The sequence below is a fragment of the Mixophyes fleayi genome, chromosome 6, assembly GCF_038048845.1.
Source record: "Mixophyes fleayi isolate aMixFle1 chromosome 6, aMixFle1.hap1, whole genome shotgun sequence".
Classification (NCBI taxonomy): domain Eukaryota; kingdom Metazoa; phylum Chordata; class Amphibia; order Anura; family Limnodynastidae; genus Mixophyes; species Mixophyes fleayi.
In genome coordinates, this window is record NC_134407.1 from 88,633,551 (window position 1) to 88,658,790 (window position 25,240).

A 25,240-nucleotide genomic window follows, 5' to 3' on the forward strand; every position below is an offset into this window, starting at 1 on the left:
CTTTAGGTAAATATTTTTTCGTTTTTTCTTGATGAGTTAGCAGTAAGTCTGACTCTTAAACGCAAACAGCAATTTCTTCAACTGCCCAGGCGTAGTAGAACAATCTATGTCTCAGTTTGCTCTCAAACCGAGATCTGTCTCCCACTAGGTGTCTAACTATGCTTAGTGAAGCAGAACAGGGGAGGGTGTAGGCGGGCATTCATAGGCATAGTAAAGTAAGGATGTGTTAATGGTCCTTACATACCATACTGAGCTGGAAGTAGCCGCAGATTTGCCTCTAGGAGTCATATCTGTTACGGCTGCATACCCCGGGGTAAGATTTAGGTCAGGGGCAGGCTGGGAAGAGGGGCCGGGGGCATCTCCCCCCGGGCCATTCCCGTAGTGTGGGATACTTGGGCTGGATTACTGGGCCACCTGCATTTTTTTTCTTTTTAAAATGTTCCTAATAGGCTGCTGACTCCAGTCTTTCCCCTTGGGCTAAAATTTGCCAGCCCTCACCTGATTTAGGTGGTAATAAAATGACATCACTTGGGCAAGAGGTAGAATGACAAGCGACAAACCCTTCCTATTAAACCATAAAATCATTGCAAACTCCCATCAAATCGTTCTGTAGTGTGTTAGCTTCCTAAAAATTGTGAAAGAATAATCTTGAAAAAATATGTTGGTAACACTGTGCAAAACATTTATCACAGGTCCCACATCTAAATACAAACCTAATCAAATACACCAGGACACCTCTAACAACCACACCATATGACTGTTGCTGTGTCCTGCTGACTGTACTTCATATGGCACCCTGCTCTAATGTTGCTTGCAGAACCTAACTGCATTATAACATCAATTTTGTCCCTGGACTATATCTAGAAACAAGTAAACTATTTAGCGAACTTTTGTACTTTACAAGCTTTTATGAGATTCAGGAGTCTCAAACGCTGGAAGTTTGTGCATACAGAACATCTACACAAATAGGATATCTTTCTAATGCTACTCCACACTCCACCTTTGATTTAGAGCCCTTTCAAACGCTCAGCCTAATGGATGAAAGAATTAAAGGTCTGCTTAAACTTGAACCTATTCAAACTTAATTTAGACTACTGGTTCACATAAATTACCACAATTAATGGGAATATGTTTCTACAACCATCTCACTGCATATTGAACCTGTTTTCCTGATTCAAAATGATGGGACCCCCTACTTGTCAGATATTGAAAATGTGTATTACATGCACCAAACACTTGTAAGAATAAATGTAATGTAAAAAATGAAGTGACATAAAATCACTTCAAGTTCCCACTTGAAAATAATTGTTTTCTTGTTTTAAATTCAAACTATCTGGCTAATTGCTCTAATTATTTTTTTTAGCAAATCACTACAAGTTCACAAATCTGTAAGCAGTTTATTTCAGTTCTACTTACTTAGTTCTGCCATATTGCATTTGTTATCTGGATATAAAACAGGAACAATAGAAGAAAAATAATTAACCAATAAAAAATATTTGGATATGTAGACATCTAATTATTGAATGAAGCTCAGCATGACTCATGTATTCATTAATTGGTTCACATACAATTAACCAATTCCTACAATGCCCAACTATTATTATTGCTAATTATTTACTGTTATGTGTGGACCACAGGAAATGTGTTCCTTTCAGATTACGTTTTTGAATGCAATATTTTTCTCTCAGGTAAATAAAAAGGCACACTCTTTGCTAAGTTTTCAATAATACTTTTAAGTTTTTCTTAGGTATATGTCATATTGGATTGGCTCTAATAAGGGCTTCTTGAGATGGGTTGAGTACAAAATCTAGACACTGGAAATGTTGGTAGTTATCCTGTCGACATGAAAAATACAGCTGGACCCGCCAGCATTGCTTTTTACATGTTGGCTTTATGACTGTCAACAGTGTGAAGCTGTCACCAGAATGGAAGTGTCGGCATTTAGCCAGCTGGCTTTTTCATGTCGACAGGAAAAATGACGACATTTCCAGTGTCTGACAAATGACCGCATCCCCTTAAGAAATGAGTCAGGAGATGAACCTGTGATTTTTAAAAGGAAATTAAATGAGACATGACCGCTTTTTAAAGATATTGCACATTTTATTGATTTAGTATACATATGACAATTCTGATAGAAAAAAAAGACTGAAAGGGTTCTATTTAATATGCAGTAAAGGACCAAAATGCTGGCTTAAATTCTGGCAAAAGGCTCTTTCCCCCGCTTTTTGCTATTGAACAAAGGGTTCACATCTTTGACCAAAGATGTGAAAAACTTTACAATGGGATCCAGCTGAAACCTCTCTGACTTCGCTGGATCCCTCACCTGAAAGTGCTATGTGCATGTGCTACCTACTACCTTCATAATTAGGCTGCTGATAAACAGTAAAAATACTTCCTAGAGGTTTGGGTCATTGCTGGGCCTCCCAGAGCAGCCCAGGCATGGAAAATAGCAGCGGTACATAATGATTGCTATTGCTGCTCATTTATAACTAGACCCCAAAGAATTAGCAATTTTGGCACAAATGCAGTAGTAGAAGTAACAGAGAAGAGAACTGGAATTTCACTGACAAATCCATTGTGCTCCATGTTATATAACAACACAAAGGAGTCTATGTGTCAATGATTTTAAGATCAGATGCACTCATTCAATTGAATTTCAAGGACATAGTGTTCTAATGCAAAAAGTATCTAGTTCATCAGGTTTCTTTGACCAACAGTCTTTGCTAAATATTAATACAATTTGAAGTCAACAATGTAAAGGTAGGGAATAGTTTTAGAGGATCAAAGAAGTTCATGTATTGCTTATGGTTCAGCTCAGCTGTAATGGAACCACCTGACTGATATTGATTTTTGGAACAACAGTGTATCAATTTGTTTTTATAAATAAATAGCCAGAAATCAGAAACCTTGAGTTACCCAAGCCCTTTTTATAATATGTAACAAAAAATGACCTCTTGTTTTTCTGTGGTTAGCTATGGTAATCAGCCTGAATTTCTACATAGATAATGCTTAAATTATCTTAATATATAATCTAAATGTGTCAATACTATGTAAATAATTGTTAGTGAACTCATTATTATGTCTGCATTCATTAAGACCACTTATATATATTATAAGGAATAACACATATTTCTTCTGTATATATTATGGATGTTGGAACTACCCAAGTTCTTACTTTTCTATTATGTAACTTCTTGTTGGATTTTATTGCACTTAGAGCTCTATATATTAACGGGTGAATAGTCCTAATTCTGATGAAAAAGGTTTTTTTTTGCCAGAGATAGAGCTTTACCCTATTTATCAAAGGACACCAAAGGCCATAGCAAGGATAGAAAATATTTGCGGTCTTGTCAGCAAAATGCCTATTTTACAAGGATTACAGTGGTACAAGTGCTGGCACAACCTTTATTCTGTTATTGCCATCTCAGGATGTTCAGTAGTTGTTGTTTTTAGATTTTTCTTGTTTTTAAACAGTCCAGGCTTCCAATGCAACTGCTGGAAGCCAGGTGCCACAGATCCTTCATACTGGCCCGGTGAAGATGTAAGTTAACTCTTGTCACTCTGAGCCAGTATTGGCAAGATAGCTAAGTATCATTCAGCTGCCTCAGCAATATTGTAATAAAAATGTGTAATAATAATAATTCATGGCAACAATTGGTTTTCTATCACTGAGATAACTGGTGATCCATATCATTATATATTAGTAAATATACACCCCCTTTAGAAAGGGGGTTGTCATTTTATAAATAAATTCAGCTTCTATAGTCTATAATACATGAGTAATGTTAATATTTATACTATGACTAAAAAAGGGCATGTTAGTGTATACTAAAATGGTCTTGGAGTAGAAATGCATAAAGTTATAATGAATGATGTGTTACTTAAGCATTTGATATATAGCATGGGAGAGATAATTCATATGAAAATTGGGCAGATGTTAGAAATCACAAATGATTTACGTGACAATTTTATTGGTTCAGACTGTTCTTATAGAGGTGATGGATTTCTGAAGTAAACCTCTCTTGTAGGCTTTGTTTAAATTTAAACTACAGATAAAATCAGTCAAACACATTACTCATTATGTATGTGTTCCATAATTAATTAAGATTTTCTGTGCTATTAAAACACTATGTTTTAATAGAGTCTGTTACTTTAAGAATGGAGTGTACTGCAGGGAGGAGTAACAAACATGGATATTAGATACTGTTGTGTGCAATCTTCCATATATATTCTGCTTCTGAATAAGTATAATTCAACATAATATGCAGGATGCTGTGGTCATATAAAAGCATAAGGATCTTGGCCATGTGCTTTTATATGAGTCACAGAAATCCAGGGTTACTTATATTATTCATAATATTGTACAGTAGAACTACATTATTCCTATATTAAGCATGTTTCACTTATGTTCATTGAAGTTATGATATCAGAACTTACCGATGATAAGAAATGACATTAAAACTTACTGTTTTACAAAACCTATTAACATAATCTATCTATGATAATGTACCACTTACTGTTCACTGCACAAGGCCACAGGTTCGGGAATTATGAAGTGATTTCTAATATATGCAATAATTTAAAGTAAGGGGTATGTTTTTCCTTATAATACGCACATTATCCTAATGAACAATGAAGTAATTACATCAGAACTCATGATTAAACTGTAAATGATGACCTTAGAACTCATTATTAATAGAGATATTCATTACAGAAGTTTACATCACTTGTGTATTATATGTTTATAATTAGAGTTTGTAAAATAAGCAAATTGTTGGTACTGTTAAAGCATTGAGGAACACAGCCATTTTTGTGCGATTATTCTTTTTTTTAATGCTTTATCACTTAAGAAATACTTGTACAAACGTTTAGCTATAATTGTTCCTTTTAATGTCAGTTGTCCTGCAAATTCTTTATGAAGTAATAAAAACTATGCTGAACAGAATAGGCTTGTTTAATTCACTGTTTTTTTGTTGTCTGGAACGGTTTCTGTGATTTGATAAAGCAGCCTATGTATGCACTGATCACTGATGATGAATTCGTGTTCATGCATTATTTATGCAAATGTACACTGAAGAAAGCCAGGTCCTATAAATTCACATTATTTTGTGCTTAATCCTTGAGCCATCTGTTGCTCAGTATTTATTATTTATATATAGATATGAAAAAATAATACACCATTAAAGTCCTGATTACTTTCCATCAACAGAACAGCAAGCAATGCACACCATCTACATGTATAGAAAATGTTTGTGTTTTGAAAAAAAAAAAAAAAAACAACAAAACTTTGCCTATTGTAATAGTACTGTATGCCAATGTAAAACTGACATTTCATTAAGGCTTAAATGAGCATGTTTATGTGAAACAGTCAATCATGTTTTTCTTTGTCAAAGAAAGTCCCCAACTTTAATCCAGACATGTATTCATAATTTCAGTTTGTCATTTAAATTTTTATCTAATAATTGATCTGAAACACACTATATTTTTATTGTGGATGTTTTCCTTCCCTTTGTATTTTTTCTTACTTTCAGGCAAAGAAAGGAAACTATGCCTTCTTATGGGATGTGACAGTGGTAGAGTACGCAGCCCTCACAGATGATGAATGCTCAGTGACTGTCATCGGAAACAGCATTAGTAGCAAAGGCTATGGGATAGCTCTCCAACATGGCAGTCCGTATAGAGATATTTTCTCCCAGAGGTAATAGAAGTCTGCTTCCATTTGTTCTCAGGTTAATGTCTTTTGTACTGCAATAAAGGAGATGATGCTTCTTTCTGACAGGAGTCTAGACCATGTCCAAATGTGAAAGGGAAAGGTCTAGGACAAAAGAGAGCCAGTATCAATGTGTGTGTGAGTGTATCCAACTTCTGCTATCTATTAATGATTTCTATTAGCTGTATAATAATAATAATAATAATAATAATAATAATAATAAGATAGCAACAATAGTATGCATTCTCCATTGTTTTATAGCATTATAAACAAGTATTTTACATGTTTACAGACTGACATGAGGCTTTTTGCAAAGCATTACATTAAATGTAGACCATAATCTGATATTATGTGGAGCAGTACATCATGGATTCGTATAGAAGCATTTTGATGATTCATCCAATTCAAATTTGTGTTTGAATCATTTTACCAAAAACTGTATAAACTTTATACATCTTTGGCTGGTTAAGCATGGAAATAAACCAATACTTTGCACACATTCTGCATTATATACCAAGATTAACTGAGTACTTGATTGACTAATTCATTATAAATGAACATGACCTAATTTACTAATTGAAATACCTACTCAAGAATGTTGAGCATTCCACCTCTACTGCCCATTTTAGTATACAATTCTATGGGGGGTATTCAATTGTCAGCGAGTTTTTTTTTCCCCCCACAGCGTTAAAAAAAAATAAAAAAATCTCCTGTGGGTTTTTGACGGCAACAGCGACCGTTTTGAGTTAGCGCAGCGGGAAAACTAGTGCAATTCAATTGAAAAAGAGGGACCGCTGCCCCCGTGCGTTAAACATTGTGTTTGCGAGTTTTTAGGGGAGTGAAGGGGAGTTTTAACGCGGTTATGTATAGCATAAAAAAAAAGTTTTGCATACATTTCCATACGATATATTGCATTACACATTGATAATATCTACATTACAGTACTTTCTTTAGCATATTTTTTAATTTAAATATTTTTTACCATAGAATCATCTATACCATGTCAAAACACATTACTACATTCATATTTGTACCAAAAACATACATAAATATAATTAATTAGTGATTTTACTTTATTTATTTTTTTATGTTTATTTTATTTCATTATTTTTTCACAAGAAAATCAACTTACACAAATTAGGCATTAGTGATAAACATAAGTTTAACTTTTTTCCACATTATTACATGATTTCAAATACTTTTCAGAGGTTTTTAATTTTTAACACACCCCAAAGAGGTGGGAGATAAAACAGCATATTTTCCTGTTTATTGCGCCGCATTGAAAAACAATTGTATAGCTTTTAACGCGGCTGCCTCTCGCACACCCAATACTTTCAATAGACGTTCTACTGGAGTGCGAGAGGACTGTTTCATTAAAAAAAACAGCGTTAAAAATGGAATTGAATCGCGGGTAAATTTAACCCGCTCAAAAATGATAAAAACAGAGTTAAAATGACTTAACGCGGTCAAAAAAGAACTAGATGACAATTGAAAACCACCCCCACCTATGTGCTGCACATTATTTTGATTTGTGTCCCCAGAAAACAGTGGTATATTTTAAAATTCTAAATATGCATCACATATAAATGACTTGTGTTGAGATATGACTTGACAGTGTTAAAGTAGCATTACCCTATTTGTGTACAGTATCATAATGTAATAAAGTGTCATGTGCACAATTAAGAATATTGCCTTGACTTTGATTAATTAATAAGAAAATCTTATTTTCAATATAAAATATAATTTAATACAAAATTCAATTGTATACAACATCTGTTGTCGTGAATCTCTTTCAGTATTAAAATGGTCAAATAGACACCTGCAACATAAAATATAGCTGCAATTGTAATTATTTAAGTCAATAAGCAAGATCTGTAGATACATCCCCGGCTGATTGTTCATCAATTATGTGAACACACCTTTGCTATAGTCAGCCTACACATACTGCCTTTGTCTTCCCCTGTTATGCCTCTCCATTCATAGGGAGATGCACTTTAACAACCCACAAAAATAATATTTGCACGTATTTCTGCACATTTTGGTGTGCATGCTGGGTGTGGAAAGTTATATAATTCACAAAAAAAAGACGTACATCATCATCATGAGAGATGACAATGCAAAACAAGTGAAATAGAGAGTGTCCAAATATTAATCAAATAAGGAACAAATTGGGGTAATGAATAAATATATATTTATATATTTATAAATATATATATATATATATATATAAACACAAAATATAAAACCATACAAATGCTATTGGTGCAAATAGATTCTAATATGATTAGATCATCTAATTAATCAAAATGGATAAACCCATCTAAAATCACATCAATCAATAGACCATTGCCAATAGAATATAACATATAGATCAATCTGTTGATAAATCACAATCAGGATCCAGACCCTTGTAGAGTATAGCTTCAATGGATACAAATCCTTTAGGGAAAAATGTCTCAATCAGTAAGTAGTCTAAGGAACAGGATGGAATAGTTCACCGCTTTCCAAGTACTTATGATGAAAAAAGACAGAATCTTATGCGTAGTCTTTTTAGAAAAACTCACAATCTCCACATTAGGTGGTATCCCTCTCTTTTCCGGCATATAGTGATCACTTAAAGGTGGGTGCGCACCCTTTAGCTGTCAGGGTGAAAACAAATCTGTGTATTGAAGGTTCCTGTATTTTTGGTTCCTACAACTACTTTCGATGTCAGTGACTGACAATGGATAGGGGCTCTCTCAGATCCTACTAGGACATCAACTCACCACTCACTGACATGTTTCGTCCGTTCCTGACGTACTTTCTCAAAGCAATACATCATCATATATTTATTTATATAGTGCCAACTCTGCAGCACTGTACAGAGAACTCACTCACATCAGTCCCTGCCCTATTGGAGCTTACAGTCTAAATTTCCTAACACACACACAGACAAACACACAGATTAGGGTCAATTAACCTACTAATATGTTTTTGGAGTGTGGGAGGAAACTGGAGCACCCGGAGGAAACCCACATACACATAGGGAAACATACAACTCCACACAGATAAGGCAATGGCCGGAAATCAAACCTAGTGCAGAGAGGCAGAAGTGCTAACCATTAAGCCACCATGGTGCCCCAACATCCAACTCTAAATGTCCCCCTAATTGTTTGTTATATGTTCACGCTACATTGTTTAAATAGTTTGTCGGAAAGTTACAAAATTATAAAAGTTACACAAGAATAAAAGCAGCAATTAAAATATCATACCATTGTTCTGATAACCTTTGAATAGTGCTGTTTTAGGTATCAACCTCTCTAAGTCTACATGATTCTGATCAGTGGTGAATTTGAAATAAAACACATTGAGCACCCAATTATTTAACCTCATGTACTGTTCTCCACCGAAGAGTGTCAGCGCTGACATATCAGGCATAGGGACATAGCTCATTGTGCTTTTTTCGAAGCTTGAGGTTTATGTAACGTGTGTTTTCTGCATGTCAGTTGAGGTGGATGTGGGATAATTATGAGAGACCTAGGACTTTTCAGACTGAAATCTACAACAGTTGAACAGGTAGTACTGAGCAGTAATAGACAGGAAGTGTATGGGCAGCTTTCTCACTGCTGAGGGAAAGAATGAATGAGGTTTAAATTAGACATGAGCAAGCAATTTGCTGTAATAAAATGCTGCCTTATTCTTTTGGCCTGAGAATAACTTATTATTATTTTTGTATATGTTAACCTGCTAAACTGTGCAAAAAAAAAGCAGCAATTAGAGAACCACTAGACAACAAAGTTAAAGATTCTACCAGTCTCATGATTCAATAATGAATTTTAATTAGAAAGTGCAGAATAGCACTGAACTATGTACATTTCAACCTATTAAGTCATTTGCATTCTATTAGAATTATGGGGATTGCCCATTTATGCTTTAGTCCAAGTGATACGATAAAAATCACATCACCGAGCAAGTATCTAATTCAATTTTGTTTAAAATGTCTGTCCTTTGTGGAGCCCTTGACAACCAGAGTTGAGGACCTTGTTCTACTGAAAAGAATGAGGCAGACAGTATCCTTCATTATTTTGGGGATTTCCAACTTTATAAGAGGACCTTTATAGTTTTTGTTGGTACTTTTTAGTTTTGATTTAAAGATTGAATGGTCTGTTTATTAAAGGGCAAAAATTGGCCTCATATCAAATAGACCCCTAATGTTTCTTATTTTAACATGTATGACATAAAAATATAAACAATAGCAAGGCTAGTATGAATGTTCAGTGTTGGGCTAGGGTAGACAGGGCCCATAAATAAATCCTGTTGCAAGAGCAAACTGTAAAATGTAAAATAAAATGTATTGCACATCGCTCATGCCATAAATACATATGTATCTTCAATATAGACTTGACTGATCAGTATATACTTGATTGGTTTATGATGTTGTCATAATAGATATTAATGTGTTGATCTTTTGGGAAACAGTGACCTGCCCAGTTGTGTGATTAGGTTAGTGAGGACAGGGCTGCAGTGTTATTATATAAATAGGTAAATGGAGGAAACTGGATACCACAGACTGAGAATTAAATGGTAGAAGGAGCAGGTAGCAAAATAGCACAGTGTAGGTATAGGAAGCACCTGTCAGACCTATGCAGAAATTAATGAAACAAAATAAAACTCAGTTAAATAAAATATGGCCAGAAAAATATATTACATAAATTATTATAGATATATAAATAGTTCACTGTGTATACTCTTCGCTCTACACCACACCTTAAATAATATAAACCACTTTTATAGAATAAAGACACGGAGACTTGAGTAAAGTGGCACTAAAAATATTTTTATTATAACCTAATTAAACCTGGTGGCGGAGAAAGGGCACTGAAGATCAGCTCCAGCGATACCCAACCAAGCGTGGACATGGCAACATAGCCTTAAGTCCACCCACTTCTCTCATAACCCCACTGCTTGGCCGGCCCTAACCTGACGTCAGAGTAAACTGCACTCACCTCATTACTCACTCCCCCTCCCTCACTGAGCCGGGCGAGGCCCCTCCCTACGGAAGGGACAAGAGTAACCGATTGCCTTGTAAGGGGACAGATACCTGCGCCAATCACGATAGAGCCGTCTATATCAGCCGCTGATCACAGTGCCTTCCTCCCCACCAAAACTGTAAACCTACCAACCGACTTTATGCTAAACCACCATAATACACTAAAGCTTACTTAAAATGGGTGGGCGGGATTTTGCCAGACCGAATGACTCACCCAGGAAATGCGTCACCTCTACAAAGCCACAAGGATCTCCCCTCAGCATCACTGGCCAGACCCACACCCCACGTTAACTCTTTCAGGTAAGTGCAAACACGAATGCAACACTGTCACTATTTAATTTCGTTCGTCTAAAAGGTGACTCTCTTGTACATTCCATTATCCAACAGTCGACTGGCTTCCATTCAAGGGAAGGAAATTTAGTAGCAGCTATTTGCAACTTAACAAATTATTATTATTATTACCATTTTTTTATATAGCGCCACTAATACCGCAGCGCTGTAAAGAGAACTCACTCACATTAGTCCCTGCCCCATTGGGGCTTACAGTCTAAATTCCCTAACACACACGGACAGACCCACACACACGGACAGACAGACAGACTAGCGTCAATTTGTTAGCAGCCAGTTAACCTACCAGTATGTTTTAGAGAGTGGGAGGAAACCGGAGCACCTGGAGGAAACCCACACAAACACGGGGTGAACATACAAACTTCTCACAGATAAGGCAATGGTCGGGAATTGAACTCATGACCCCAGTGCTGTAAGGCAGAAGTGCTAACCACTTAGTCACCATGCTACCCTTATGGTGTTAGTTCCAAATTAAGTATATTTAAATTGCACAAGTATAATATATGTTATACAAATGTTAAAAATTTCTGCTGTGCTGGGGTAAAATTGTCGGGGAACAAAGGGCATGATCATTGATCCCTTCTTTGTACAGTCACTGTGAGAAACACCGGTAATCTATTGAGGAGGAGGAGGATGCTGGTTGTAGTACATGCATTCACAGATAGGGCCTGATTTATTAAGGAAAGTAAGGCAAAAAAATTGAGTAACTTTGCACCTTGGCAAAACCATGGTGCACTGAAAGGGGGAGGCAACTTTAAAATGTGATGACAAATTTATAGTTGGAGTAAGGCATGTTCTAGATCAACTTTAAATTTCAGTGTACAAATAAAGCTATCAAGTATTTGTGTGCTACATGAAAAAACAGCCAGTATTTATCTTATGTGCAATGTAATAAACTAATTTGCACCCCTTGCACTTACTAATTTTTCCTTACTTTTCTTAATGAATCAGGCCCATAATGTTTAAATTTGTTTTAGTAGATTTTAGCCCAGCTGTTCAATTTCTATAGGAAACCTGCAACTTATAGAAAAAAAACATTTAACCTTGAATCATGGAATGCTTATAACCTTGGGAAGCGCTGACATTTGGATGCTTAAACTTAGACATTTTTGATCACTAAAACAATTGATGGTTTTAGAATTCAATTCTTTTAAGGATCTTGACTTCTCAAATTGGGTTTGTAATACAATTAGGCAAACCATGTTTACTTTTCTTAAATGCATTGTGAAATTTAATTTTATGTCCTTGCTTAATTAAAATAAATTAAAAAGTTAAATTGGCAAACAATAACCCTTTTAAGAGAGGGACAAAGTTAGTAAAGAATTGCCATGATCCATAAATATATTAAGTGAAATGCTTGCTGGATGTTCTAGAGCAAGTTTAATCTTGCTGAGTCCTAATTAAAGTTGCCAAATGACCTCTATGGTAAGAATGACTGTATGGCAGCCCACAAATTAACTTTTTATTGCTTCTTGTTAAAGAGCTTCTAAAATTGTTGAAGCTAAATGGCCTAGTGGGGGGAAAAAAGTGCACAAAACTCAGGGCTTACATTTTCAGTATAAATACATGAATTTATAAGTATTCTATTGTTGAGGTAGTTTTACATTACAGAAAGTAAACAAAAAGGGCTGATGAAGTGCTTTACCAGAATAGATAAAAGGCACTCTAACCTTATTTGGTTTTACCCTTGTGGCTGTCTAACATCAAAGATGAGCGATATTTCATCATCGTCATCACCATTATTTATATAGCGCCACTAATTCCGCAGCGCTGTACAGAGAACTCATTTACATCAGTCCCTGCCCCATTAGAGCTTACAGTCTAAACTCCCTAACATACACACAGACAGACAGAGAGAGAGAGACTAGGGTCAATTTTGATAGCAGCCAATTAACCTACTAGTATGCTTTTGGGGTTGAAATATTCTTGTAGGATTTTACCTAGTTTTTAGAAAGGCGTTCCTACGCTTAAGCCTAAACCTACTTGAAGAGCTGACCATATAGTGAGCCATTTTTGGTCCGCTTTCCTATAATCCCTAAATTCAGTATACTTCTGCATAATAGTTCTTGTAATTGTAGTATAAAATAGATAACTCCTTCATTCAGTGTAACATTTAAACTATTTTGTCTTGGTCCTCTCAAATTCTACTGCAGTGAAAGAGTAGAATTTGTGAGGACAGCTAGTCACTGGCAGGAGAACCACTCATGTTGGTATGAGACTGTGAAATGGTTATTTAGTTCAGAATATTATTATACAGCAGGAGTGGACCACTGCAGTGCCGGGCAGCAACATTTGGGTTAGGAACCTGAAGATCCACCCTCCCAAAGCTCCCACTCTGCTCCTCTGACAATTATTCAGGGTGGTGGTCCAGGCATTGTTGCCCCCCATCACCTCTGGGCTCCATAGAGGCTACACCTCCTGCAGTGCCAGTAGGCCCGCCACTGCTATACAATATACTGTATTTCTCCATATTAGACCAAAGAAACCTAGGTTAATTTTAAGCATGAAAATTAGCAAATGTGTTCTTGTTATATTTCTGAAGTAGGACGGTTTATATTTTACAAAAATAGTTAAACTACTACATTGCTGTCAAATAAATAGCTAGCACTTAAATGCTACTAGTACTTATAGCTAGCACTTACATTCTATTAATAATGCAAGTGTTGAAGCACAATTGGTCAATGATAGGTTAGCGGAGTTCAGGGCTGTTTCTGCACACTTTCAGTTCACTTAACGCTTGACACTTCCATTTAATTTACTGTTAGTGTAGCCTTGTATTCCCTGGCCAAATAACCTAAAGTATAAATACAATAAATGATCTTTGAAAAACATGTCTTATAAACCACATGAAAATAACACTCTCTTGCTAAAGTATCATAACAGTACTTGACACTACGTAGTGTTATAGAACATGGCAAAATTATGGCAAAAAGAAAACCTCTACATTACATATATACTGTAGTGCCACAGTAGGGAAATTGTTATGGAATGTAAATTAATTTTGGTTGTCCTCTTAATGTAGTGCACACTAATCAAAGCTCATAGCCCCTGTTATTAAACAATACTGACAGTTATTTTTCGAACACTCCACTGCACTAATTGCCTACCTTACTCTGAAAATGTAATTCATTCCAATGTTCAATTTAAGAATATAATAACCAACATAGCTCCTAATGTAATGTTAGAGGTGATGTATACAGAGATATATATGGGCCCATGTACTTAGCATTGAACTCTTGTAGCATAGCACTGAACGCTCAGATTCTAAGCTAGGGACTTTTCAAATCTCCTGTGCTTTGGAAGGAGTGGGGTAGTAATTCTGTAAAGACCATGGGGATATCAATTAATGCCGCACCCATGGCCCGTGTATAATAGAGAAGTGATGCATAATAGCTAAGTAATGTAAAGTTGAAAAAGTGAAAAAACAGTCCTTACTTGAGTCTACATGATATGATACCCCCATGTTGCTGGTTTCATCCTACTGAGCCTAGATGCAAGTATGAGATTAGGGTATGAAACAGGACTATAGTGGTATCCCAGCCCTTTAGGAGATTCCCAGGTAACACTGCCAAGGCAACAACAGGAAGATACAATTGTATTTTTATTACAAAGTAGATACACTGTAATACAGCAACAATAAATAGCAAAATAAACTTTAAGCAATGGCCAGGCAAGTGACAATGTTTTCAATGTGCCTTACCCCACAGTATCAAGGACCTGCAGAATTGTAGATAATCTCTGTCTTGAGGTTTCGACTGCTTGGCCGGTTTTGTTGCCCTCTACCAACTTAGCAAGACTCCTGTTCTAAGTCCTCTTTCTCCAGCAAGTCCACTCAAACTTACAGGAATCATGGTCTTTCTTCGATGGAGTGAGCTCAGCAGAAATTGTAGTTAGCGTGGCTGAGGTTATCTCAGATCTTCAATGCCAGCATGACAGTGTAGAACAATGGGTCCCGACAATGGATTCCCTGTTTTAAACCCTCTACTCCCCCATCATTCTCAAGGTGCACTATGGGTGATCTTTGCATCTATTGTGACGTCTGTATTGGACGCTAGTCGAAAAGGGGCTTATCCAGGGCTGTTCACACAACTCTATGACCCTTGCTGTTTTTGCCTCTTGCCTGTAACAGTGGGATCCCAGTTAACTTAGCTTATCCCAGTTACAGTAGAGACTTTGGGGCCGATACAAAGTTGGACTTAAAAAGGGAGCAAATTACTCTTAGAATAAAAAGATGGAAGTCAGGCATTTTTCTTCCCACATGCAGAGCCGTACACATCTCAAGATGCATTATGCCTCTGCAACAGCAGCATATGCATCTGATTTACAATAAGTCATTACCATCATAAGTGTTTGCATCTGCCCTAGTGCAAGTGCAAAAGATACACCTCTTAACATGTTTGGCAGGTCTGCATGTGGTGCATTTGTGTAAACACTCGTTACCTGTACTCGACCAATGATGGAATGCCCCTCACATCCCTGTCCTCCCAGATACGTGCAAGTTTGCATAGGCGTATATGCGTGTTCCCATTTTCTGGGCATATGCAGAATGATTTCATGCAAGATATGCTCTTATTTTATTTCTAGTATTTTGTAAACCCCACAGCTGACATCTGAATGTGGAACTACATTAAGCTTGGATTTCCACATACTATCATGAAAATATTGAATCAGTGCTGTATGCTCTAAATGTTATGTATTATACTGAAAATATATACAGTATCACTCTGGTCTCAACCACTAGAAAGAAAATCTTAGAAATTATTCATGGTCTGTTTCTGAAGCATAATTTCATGGTCCACTTAAGGAAGCAATTTGGTAATTAAAGTTTGTTCTCTCAATTTGCAATTTGTAATTTTTTTTTCTAACTGCTGCTTATTTTATCCTGTCATGGTCACCTTCTTGTCGTAAATATGTTACCTGCTTTTTTTTTTAAAAGTGAACCAGCTGACACAACATGCTTATTACAAAATGTATTGAAATGTCAAATACACTTCTGCTGTAGTGTTGAGTGAGAAAAGTAAAGAAATTGCTCAAGCTTAAAGAAAGGTCAAATATGAATATTTCTCATATGCTAGTCCAAACACAAGCAGTGTCAGATCCACCAGAGATTGAAACAGATGGGGTCTGTATAGTCATGGAAACTGACCTCGCACAGTACAAGCTTAAATATGTTTCATTTTATCAAGAGAATTTCATTTTTTTTGTCTCTTCCTCTTTGCCATATATCAATCTTGATATTTAGGACTCATACACTTAAGTGTTTCCTTGCACCATTAGCACCTTTACTCTGAGCTGCACTCACACTTAACTGGCAATGCAAATGGGAGTCATTAAAGTTTATGATGCAAGTACTATAACACTTATTAAAAGTAGGACAATAGGACAAAAATGCAACATGACTGTCCAGCATTACCTGAACAAACATGTGTGCCAACCTCAGGCACTGCCTGGGCTGGACCCACAATTGACTACCTAGGGATGGGTAACTGGGCCACATGCATTTTTATCTTTTAAAATAGGCTGCTGATTCGAGTCTTGCCCCCTGGCCTAAAATTTGCCAGCCCTACCCTAACCGACAGCACTTCATTGATAGGATGCAATAAACCATATTGTAGTGGTGGTCCAAGCGGTTTAGGATAACTAAGGCTTTTTTACTATGAAATATTTTACAGTTGTACACATATTTTAAGATGTACTTTTCATCATTATCATCATCATCATTATTCATAAAAAGGCTCACAAATTCCGTAGCGCTGGAAGTCATTATGAAAAACTTAGGCATATGAGTAAACATAATAACAAATCAAACAATAGCAAAACATTGGAGTGCCTCTACAAATAGAAATAATAAAAAATATTATAAATAAATAATAAAAGTACAAATAAACAAGTGCAAGTTAAACGGAAAATCTCAACAGACACACAAATAGAAAATAAACAAAGACAAAACATGAACATTTCAGGTAGACAGGAACGGGAGACAAGAGACAAGGGGTGTACAGGGCCCAGCTCCTGATGCAGTCACAATTAACTTTCTAATCTAGTTTTGGTGGTCATGTCACAGGAACCAGTTATGGTTTTTTATTACTGTTTCCCCAAAGGCCCCAAACCACTGAAACATCTTCATATATGCTTACTTCAGTTTTTGTTTCCCTTTACTCATCATAGATCTTTCTGTTTATGTTAGTTATTACATTGTAAAAGATACGCCTATAATTTTAACACAATTGATGTGCTATTTATATCCTTGTAGTGGCATATTTTTTTTTTTACTAAGCTCTTCATATTTGTAGAGACACTGAACATATATTTAGAATGTGAGTAGGTTAAGGACAATTATAATGAGTGACATGATTAAAATAGAATAATTGACAGTAGGATAAAGTGCTGCATTAACATAACCTATCATATAAGTGTTTGACAATACAAAGAAGTGGTTCAGAGGCATTATTGGACCATAAAGGTATACATATATAACACTAAGTGGGTGTTTGGAAGTTTTATTTTCAAATCAGACTAAGTCCTCACAATGGTACATAATCAGAGCACATGACATTTGACTTAAGCAAGATTTTGTCTGAGGCAATAAATTGTTCAGGATCACCTCTATTCCTTGGAGTACTTTTTAGCATAATAATATATCTGTGATGTATTATTTTGCATATGTACATTTTGTCTCTGTAATATTTAATATTTTTTCTTTCACTTCTGCTCCTTCATAGTGGCATTGCTATTGGATTGTATAAATGGGTTAAAAGGTTATAACTAATTCTAGAAGTTGTGCATACTCACACACGATATTGAGAACGTGTGTGGGTATGCACGGAGTAGCTTCTAGTATTAGTCATAACCTTTTTAGCCCATCTATACAATTAAATAGCAATGCCTCTGTTAAATATTACAGTGACAAAATGTACATATGCAAAATAATAAAACATCACAGATATATCTTTATGCTAAAAGTACTCCAAGGACTAGAGGTGATCCTAAGCAGACGCAATGTAATCCAAATTGTTATTTGAGTTTAAAATACACAATAATGATATTTATCATACTTTAGAGCTTTAGAGAAAGTATACTTGCTACACAATTTGTATAGGTACAAGTTTACACTGTAGTAGCAATGTTTTATATTTTAATGTATGAATAAATACTAGTGCTGCAGTAGCTATCTCAGTAGTCACCCTACCTAATCAGTCTCAATGGTTTCTTGCATTTCACTGTAAACCATAACTAACTCCATTATCTCTTTTCATTTCCTGTCTGGATTTAGAGCTAGGCAAAGTATACCACCAGCTATACTTGGCAGTGACTGGTATCACATGAATGAGATGGGGGTAGACGCAGACAAATCATTGTTACACCTACTACCCGTCCTTTTATAATCTCCAAGCTGGTGACTGCTGCTGTGTACGAATTCTACAGAAACCTCTTATGTCTGCTGGTCTGAGAAGTGGTGCATACAAGGACATCCGCTGCTAAATTTCTCTAAACAAATATACAAAGTAGAGAGGAGTTCATAGCAATGGATCTCCCTGTAATAGATCACTCTGCAGCTATCAGTCAGGACTATGTTGCCTGCCCCTCCCCCTCCTAAACAGCTATGGGACTTATTGGTTGAGGGTTTGTACACTATGGTTGTGGGTTTGGGTATTGTGACTATAATGTCTGTAGCTGTCAGCTATGCATTGTGGTTGTAGAGAGCCAGTGGCGGAGCTACCATTGGTGCGACAAATGCCATGCAATAGGTCCATGGAGATAAGGGGGCCCACTACATGGCAGATGCAGAGGGTCGAGAGCCCGGTTCCTTCCTCCCCACCACCCTGCACCCGGGCCCACAGCTCACTAGTTCCGCCTCTGGAAGGGGCACTGACTGTTGGTACAAAACAATAAGCTAACTTTGGTTAGAATTTAGCATCAGTGTCTGCTGGTGCAATGGTACAGTGTAGAGTTAACATAACGAGGAACCATACCTAATTTATATAGTTCTATAATAGATGGTATAAGCTTTTAATTTGCACTATGATTGATTTAATTATTACATTTGGCTGAAAGAAATTGAGAATAATGTGATGTAATAATGTGTATGATTTGATGGTCTGTAATGGAGTTTCTTAACATATTTCAAATTATCAGTAGGCCCTCAAACTGTATAAGTTTTGTGGCCAATAAGTTGTTGGTGCATATGACACCAAAGAGAAGGAGATGATTTGTTATAGCCTTAACAGTTAATACTGACTACCTGTGATTACCTATGCAGAGATGACTTTATTGTCCCAAACTCACAACAACTTATTTAGCTCTCTCGCTATATACCAAAAACTAGGCTTTGAAGAAAAGGCCCAATATTGATTACATTTATTAGGATATTGCTACTTTCAAGTTTTAAAAACACTTCAGACTGCTGAATGTTGCATTTAGGTATTTATTTCAAAGGTCAGGAAAAAGTACTATATCATACTCTACAAGAAGCATCCAACATAAGTAACACATGTTGCTCTCACTTACTCTCTATGTACTTGGAATGTTACCATCATATAATAGTGTTTCACAAAAAAAAACAAATACAAATTGCACCTGGATATATGTATCACCTCATACAACTATCTTACCCCTTTGTACATTTGTTGTTTTTGTTTTTCAGAATCCTTGAATTTCAAGATACAGGTTACTTAGATGTCCTAAAACAAAAGTGGTGGCCACGGATGGGACGCTGTGATTTAAACAGTCATAATAATGCACAAACGGATGGCAAGGCACTAAAGTTGCACAGTTTTGCTGGAGTCTTCTGCATTCTGGCAATAGGATTACTTCTCGCTTGCCTGGTAGCAGCTCTGGAATTATGGTGGAACAGCAATCGCTGTCGGCAGGAGTCACCAAAAGAGGTCCATAACTACTATTCTTATTATATAAAAGGTACCTTAGGGACATGCATCATTGGAAGCAATAACCCAATTAGTAGATTTAGTTATGCAATGACAACCTACAGCACCTTTCTAAAGGCTCTTCTGGCCAGAGGTACAGTATAAGTGTATATGCACCAATAATGCATATCCCTACACAGCAGATAGGACTGTGCTGTGACAGTTACAAATGCAAAGGTGTATGTGTTTCATGCATAGACGTATAAGCAAATTCATGATTCACTTCCCTGTCTTTAAAATGATTAAGCGTTTAACACTTTCTGCACCAATGCACTTAAAATAAATCTGCCAGATGCAAAATGATTGATAGAGACTGAAATAGTAATTCGAGTGGATAATTGAAGTCACTGGATTAACTTTGTCATCTTATTTTGAGCCTCCCTGTTCACTGACATGTAGATTCGGTGGCTCAGTGATGCTATTGGAATATATAACAGAAATTTGTTATGAATACAATCGCAATACAGTCATTACAGAGGTTTTTGTTTAGTTTAAAAGTATGTGATAATTGGAGCTCTGAAGCATTCCATTTTGCATTGCTAAAAAGCAGAGCAAAGCAAAAACTAACAAACAGAAAAAAAAAATCATATTGTGAGCACAGCAATGCTGAATGTTGTCATGCATAAAACAAACATCCATTTCCATCAATTAAACTTCTTAACAAGCTAACCTTTCAGAGATTTTCTTTTGTGCAGCAGCTGTCTCTAAACAAAACACTAATATACAAATGAAGATAGTGTTGACGAAGCTTGTGCATGTAAATATATTGTGTTTTTCTTCTTTCTTATATAATGAAAGCCGTTCATATTTTGATTACTCTTTAAACTGAAACCCAACTTGGATTTGCTTTATGCATTTTAAGTGATTGTTGTTTGATAGGAGTTCTTTGGATGTACAAAACATCTAAATGTGAGTCCAAAAGGTGTTTTGGACTAAAGCTCTTTGATGCTTTAGATACGTTTCTAAAATACCCTCTGTTCACTTAAATGGATTTCTAAAAAAAAACCCTCATGAACGTCTATGGACATTTTTTTGTTTTAGAACATGCAAGGGAAATTAAGACTACCTAATTTTTCCAAGCATTTAGACATGGTGTGAGGAGAACAAAATGCTTATGTTGTTTTAAAAACAGAAAAAAAAAATGTGGTTGTACCCGAAATCTAAATCTCTACTGACTATTGACCAATTCCACTTTTCTTCTATCATTGCTTCTTCAAGCTAAGCAATTCTATTTTATAGCAGAGGCATGTGAATAACTTTTGTTCTAAGAAGGCTGTTACATGTACATTTACATTGAAGTGCATTTTGAGTCCTTTTAGCCCACCTCGCCATACTTCATTACTTCATTTTTCCCCAAATGCCCTCTTATATCAGATAAGCTAAGTTAGTTTGCTTGTTGGGTTTGTAATGCTAATTAATATAGAGGTTTAGAAAAAATTTACAACTTTGGACGATGTTATTTTATATAGCTTGTGCAGAAGAATTTGCCTAGTCATTTGTGACTTTTCTGAATTACTTCCTGCAAATGAAGGGTTATCTCCTGGTGCACCAAATAGGAAATTTGCTCTGCATTTCATTTGATGTGTTTGGTTCCACCAATCTGTAAACTTTGCTTTATATAGTGCCATGCATTTTGTTGTGCACTAGTCCTCACAGTCCTAAAGTTAATTAGTTAGCATTTATACATTTTGTGCACTCACACGCAAATCAAGAACACCCGATTCAATAAATGCATGCCAACGATATGACACCAGCATCATGTAGGCACTTGTTTTTATGTGCTATTTTTGTGATTTTTGATACAATTATAAAGTAAAGAATACCATTTGAATTTATTTTATTAGAAAAAAGTACATCTTTGTTTTTTATATATCACATATCATTTGAGATGACATTTTTAATATAGTTAAAAGTTAAATTTGGAACATATTTGAGTATGCTTTAATTTGCGTATTATATTGAAAGATGCATACTGATTGGGCTTTAAAACTGATCTGAATAAGCCAAATGTACCACTCTCTATAAAACAATTATACCTGAGGAGTGTCTATCTTAATCAAGAAATCCCTACCAGACGAGTTGTCTTAAGTCCACACAGACCACAAAGGGTGCTGTGTATTTCTTCCTTGCCTCATTTATACTGCTTTAGTAATTATATTTGCTATTTGGATCTCTAAACTGTTGTACAGTCACATTTTTTGGACATGTATTCTATTTGTGGCAAAAACACAGATATTACACTTAAATTTGTTGGTGGTTTTCATGTAATTATTTCTCTCTCATTAGAAACCAAATAGCAACCAACTCCCTCACATCCTCCATAGTTGATTTTACAAATTATAGATGATTAGATAGCTAGAAATACAAAGACATACCTATGCTATTCAACAACTCAGAAATCATTATCCTGCATTAATCTAACACTAGTCTTTGCTGCAATGAATGCCATACATTATTCCCCAATTGTAAAGCGCTACGGAATTTGCTTGCGCTATATAAATAAATGTTGATGTTGATGATGATACGTTAGCAATATGTAATATCTGTCACAGGTAGCTCAGATCACTGTTCTGTCAAGATTAAATTGGGCCTCCCTGGAACCAGAACCTGCTGTATAGACCCCTTTTGGCTCTCTATCCCAAAAATCTCTAATGTCTTTCTGACTACAAGAACTGATTACTTTCAACTAATGGTGTGGCCTGCATACGCAAAACTTATAGCCACTAGAGGTACATGCTAGTAAAAGCTTTTGTAGCAGCAGAGAATGCCCGGAGGACAAATAATTTAAATCAGATGTGGCTGAAATCTAACACTGATCAAATTATGCATTATGCCCAGCAAATTTATATTATTAAACACAGGATTAAAATGGAACGCCTGTGATGCTGTGTGAACAGTATTCTCCCATTATTGCTGTTAGAGGCTCCTCAAATGAACTACACACCACTATTAAGATCAATAAGATTTCTAGACTAAATTATACTTGCCACAATTACAGGTGTGCCAAAATCCATAGACATCTACCTCTTGGGGCTAGATTTTCCAAAGCTTTGCTTCATGTCCAGAATTGCCCTAGACACCCCAATTCACTTGGAGAAGGTTATTGAAACCATTAAACAATGCTCTGCAACCAATGACCCAGGGACAAGATGGCATTCCTTTCGACCCATTCAAAATAAGATGGTCTTATAACTTCCAATCTACCGATCAACTTTGTTGCAGTTTGGGGAGGAAGAACTTCTTCTACCAAGACAATGTCTGAAGCTTGCATTAGTATATTCCCTAAGTATGTCAGAGACCCAAAAGAGTTTTGCCGTCCAATATCCCTTATAAATACAGAGGCCAAATACTGGTCAAACTGCTATCTACAAGACTACACAATGCAATTACCACAATAATACATAAAGTCAAAATCAGCTTTATTCCAGGCAAATGTACCTCTATAAGGATTCACTTCTTCCAAATGCATTTGTATTTCTCACACTCTAGCTCATTCACCAATGTTGGTGTCTCTGGGTGCAGCAAAAGCATTTGACTCATTCATAAGGAGCATTTTGATCAAATTTAGTTATGATATAGTATTGGTTGGATTCAGAGGCTAATATTCTCTGGAAACTGCTGCAGAAAAACATTTCTGTATACAAATAAATAATAACAACGATACATTAATTCAAGTGCTACTTTTGCATAAGGCATCTGTCTACACCATCTGCAAGTAATCTCATGGCTGAAGTGCTGAATACAGATAGCCTATGTCACCTAAAAGTTTTCAGGAGGGTGCAACTTTCCTTCATTTGCTCTTTGGATATGCAATCATGTTCTCTCATTCTGGGCACATGTTGTACACATACTGGATGACTTGCTGCAAATTTTTACCACCCTCTTCACTCAATTTCCTATACTTGAACTAGTGGATGACCAGACAACCCCATTTTTATTTAAATTCTCTATTTGTACAGGAGACAAATGTGCACAAAAACAATATAAAATGGTAAACAAACAGGCAAATCGTCTCCTTTGGCTTTTGTAAATTTTTAAGGATACAGGAAAGGGAAGGGAGGAGCGGAAGGGGGGAAGGAAGTGCAGGTATCGGACTAGGGAAAACTAAAGCCAATGCGAGAACATTCATATAACAACCCCATTTTCAAATAGGCAGTTCATCCAGCAGTAGACCCTATACTTCTCACATAAATCCGACCCATTACAGGCATTGAAAATTTCAGTTGATAACATACTGTTGCACCTTAGATATATACACACTCAAAGGAATACAGTAGCAAAGATTGAGATGGTATGGAATAATGAAATTGCTTTCAAATGGGTGGAAATGCATCTCCAATACACTACTTCAAGCTCTATAATCATGCAATTTTGCAAGACCATTTACTCAGTCGGCCCTTTGGTGCTCAATACACAATGTATCTTCTGTGTTCGCAAAGCTTGAAATAGCTGTGTAACAATCTCAGCACCGATGTAAGCCCTATGTTGTTAAAGTGGTTTGCAGCCATGAAGACATACAACAGAGAAAGCCCTTGCTTGCAAGGAAAGAGGACAGGCACAGTGCAGTGTATGCATATTCACGATCATAAGTATAGACATTTTCCCAATTCTTTCATATACTGTAAATTTTTCTGGTTGGCGGACCTGGCAGTGTAGGAGAAAATTACATTGAACCAATTGCTCAAACCAAACATACATAATTTCTCCCACTATTTCGACAAATTGGTACAAGATTTCAACAGTTTTTACAATTTTTGACTGATAAAAAATCTACAAAAAAGACAAACAGGTTTGACCATGTTCCAGTCAATTAGGCTATGTATGAGTCGCTTCATACATGTTCAAGTCTGTATAGCCATGTTCAAGCTCAATTTTATCAATTTTAACTGTTTTTAATGGCGAACTAGAACACAATTAGTGAATGTGAACTTTGAACATAGTAGAGTTTGCAGTTTAAATAGCAAAAAAAAATTATATAATAATCAAATTATTATTTATTATTATAAAAATCAAACTATTTGTATTATTTGAAAACATTCATTTTAACACAAACTGTGGACAGAAGAGAATGTTGAACTCTAACTGCAAATTTCAAACTAAAAATTTGAATTGTAATTTATTGCTAATTGTATTGCGAACATGTTTGTGGCCATCGCACCAGTGTATTTTGATTGAATTTTGAACCAGTTCTCTTGTATCTAGAAATTTTTCGAAGCTGAAATAGCAAAA

At 35.9% G+C, this 25,240-nt stretch overlaps 1 protein-coding gene across 2 annotated transcripts in view; it reads left to right on the forward strand.

Annotated features, from left to right (window-relative positions):
* Positions 1–25,240, forward strand: part of GRID1 (glutamate ionotropic receptor delta type subunit 1) — an 823,000-nt gene that overhangs the window by 787,814 nt on the left and 9,946 nt on the right. Inside the window, exons 14-15 of one of the 2 annotated variants that reach the window (XM_075217028.1) lie at positions 5,532–5,698; positions 19,732–20,003. In XM_075217028.1, coding sequence (XP_075073129.1) covers positions 5,532–5,698; positions 19,732–20,003 — 439 coding nt within the window. The remainder of the gene's footprint in view (positions 1–5,531; positions 5,699–19,731; positions 20,004–25,240) is intronic. The other variant, XM_075217027.1, reaches the window with a different exon arrangement.